This window comes from Vigna unguiculata, chromosome 3 (assembly GCF_037176805.1).
Source record: "Vigna unguiculata cultivar grain cowpea cultivar isolate G323 ecotype 2 chromosome 3, ASM3717680v1, whole genome shotgun sequence".
NCBI classification, from domain to species: domain Eukaryota; kingdom Viridiplantae; phylum Streptophyta; class Magnoliopsida; order Fabales; family Fabaceae; genus Vigna; species Vigna unguiculata.
The window spans coordinates 57481301-57484049 of record NC_140794.1 but is presented as its reverse complement, the minus strand read 5'-3'; the positions used below and the strand labels follow the sequence as shown (position 1 = coordinate 57484049).

The following is a 2749-nucleotide window of genomic DNA, read 5'->3' as shown; positions in this document are numbered from 1 at the left end:
AATAGAAAATAAATAAGGTATATTATGTCGGTAGCTCTACCAAAAAATTCTCTAATTTAAGCTTGAGGGAGAAGTTAACCGATGAAATGCTTGAAACTGATAGCCAAGTTAAATAAAACTTCCTGCCTAATTATTACTGACATGTGATATCATTTTCGCTGTGAGGACAAGAGGCGTTATCAGGAATGTGATATTTGCCTCAAATTCGTTTTAGTCTTTCTGAGAAAAAAAAAAAAAAAGTGGTCCTCATTTTCCATTCCCATTTGCCTACAATTTTCATCTGTTAATACATGTCGGGCAAAGTGAAGGCTAAGATTATATATATATTATATTCAGATATTATAGAAATATGCACTTAATATCATGTGGAGGATCTATACACTGACACACCGAAGATATCATTACTAAGATGGTGAGTAGTGTGATGTTATAATGGAAGACGAAACAGAAATACAAAACTATAACAATTACTAATTTTACTATGGCGGAAAGAATTACAACATTAAGTATGATCATTATTATATACACCAATGCAAATGGTTCCAAGGTTTCAAAATAAGTTATTTAAATACAATTTTGTTCTGAAAGATTGAAACGCAAGGTCATAATCAATTGAATGGTCGAGGATGGTAAAGCGTCGGTCTATAATTTTGATCTCAACTCCAACCCTACATTATTTCAAGTACAAAAATTAATTTTTTTGTTTCAAGTACAATAATTAAATTTTTTGTTTCATGGGAAATAAGTTGCTGTTAATTAACTTTCTATAAATAAAGCTAGACCATTGGAGAGAGTAATATAAATAATTTAAACTTGAAGATTAAACCAATCAAACACATGAAATTAGTGGTAACATCTGAACATGTGAAGAACTGCAGAACACATGAAAGTAGTAACACATTATCTTAATTAACACGTGAAGTGATTAATTTTCCTAAAACATATGTAACCTAATCCGCTATAACACTTGAGATATCGCTTCACTAATTAAGGTGCTGTTGATGTGCATATATAACCACTCCCATTGCATGATGTCATGTTCTCATTGGCTCATATGTACTACCAGCTTTCTAGTGGTGCAATCAATTCCTGAAGCTTTTGATATACCCTCGTTGGCTCAACGCCAACTCTTGAGATTTTAACCTGAAATAGAAAAAATATATATGGTATATTAGAACCAGAATAACTTGTGGCTGTTATTTACCCTAACAAAAACTGGACCTGAATGGGAGCCGAGAGCAACTTGAGACATACTTATTATAGTAGAAAATAGAGATAAGATAAGGATATGTTCATTTTACCTGAGCATGAACTGTGTAAAAGATCTTATTATCAACAGTGGAGAAGTTGGCAGTGACAACTTCGGCACCCTCTTCCTCAAGGACACCAATTACTTCATAGAGCATGAAGTTCTTATTCACCCCACTTATCAACATCACTTCAATGCCCGAACCCAACTCCTTTATCTCAAGTAGAGGCAAGTCAGAGTCAATACTGAAAATCCCGTTATTGGTTTGGGTGGTTCTCATCATTTTCATGACTTGCTCCTTCTCTCCCTTCAGTTTCTCTATTCTTTCTCTCAGATGCTTTATATAAGTGGCTGCAAGATCAAGCTGGTCCTGCTGGGAAAGCATGTCCTGAAAAACATTATCATAGCTCAATTTCTACGCTTTTCATCAATGAACTTAAGATCAAACCTTAATTAAGTATACGAACCTTGGTGGGTTTGAGGTACTTGGAAGGGATAATTGAAACAAGCTTGAAGCAGAGAGCTTTCATGTGGATTCTGCGGTTCCTTTCAATGGTTTTGCGATCGAGTTTTGATGAAGCAGTGACAGTAGTGTTTGTGTTCTTCATGTTTGGAAGTTTAGAAAGGGAAGTAGGTATGGTATGGTATCGCATGTGATATGGATGATGAAGATGGTGGAAAAGAAGAGAAGCATGCGTTTAAATAGATAGGTTGAAAGGAAATGGAGTGTTTGAGTGAGGGCATACAAGAAAATCATTGACAGTATCGTTAGAAACGTTGATGTGCTCCCACAGATTCTGATGGGTACACGGCACCACAACTGGAACCCAAAAGTCTGCTGAAGAGGGGCAGAACACAGTCACAGTGGTCCTAACGTGTCACGTCACTCTTTCTCTCTGAGACATGTTATTAATTAGAATTTGAGATTCGTAAAAAAATATGATTTTGTTTGGTTAGTAAATAAGTAAAATAGAAATTGAAGTAATAAAAGAGTTAGAAATAGTTGGAAAAGGAAAGAGAGGTAAGTTTTGTTTTGTGTTGGTGAGAGTATGAAGAGAAGCGCGTTGGCCCACCGGTAATAAATGAGCGGGTAGAGGAGGCGGGAGTCGCAATACCTGACTCTTGACCATGTTGTTTCCTGGAAACTGTAATGAAAGAAAGAGGCCTAGGCTGTCCCACTCTTCAGTTTCTTCTTAGTTCACAGCTGAGGAAAAGATTCTATTCTACCCCCATCCATCACGCCCCCAATACATTATAACTCAATTCAAAACTTGACAACATAATCATCATCTCAAACTAAAAACACACACAATTCTCCGACTACAACAATTTTCATTTCTTTCAGGATCATTTCGACCACACTCAAATACATAACTTTGCATTAATATTATAAGCTATAACCAAGTTATATTAAGGTTCCTTACTTAAAGCATTATTAATAGACCACATGTGATTAACTATATGTTCTTATAGAGAATGTAAAATACAAGAATATGAAGT

The 2749-nt window shown here is 35.4% G+C and overlaps 1 protein-coding gene across 1 annotated transcript; it reads right to left on the bottom strand.

The window, feature by feature from the left end:
• Window positions 1–794: 794 nt before the first annotated feature.
• Window positions 795–1946, bottom strand: LOC114179389 (transcription factor bHLH162-like). The gene is made up of 3 exons (XM_028065716.2): window positions 1717–1946; window positions 1302–1637; window positions 795–1143 (listed from the first exon to the last, which is right to left on the bottom strand). The coding sequence occupies exons 1-3, from the start codon at window positions 1900–1902 to the stop codon at window positions 1060–1062; spliced, it is 606 nt and encodes a 201-aa protein (XP_027921517.2). The 5' UTR covers window positions 1903–1946; the 3' UTR covers window positions 795–1059.
• Window positions 1947–2749: the final 803 nt, after the last annotated feature.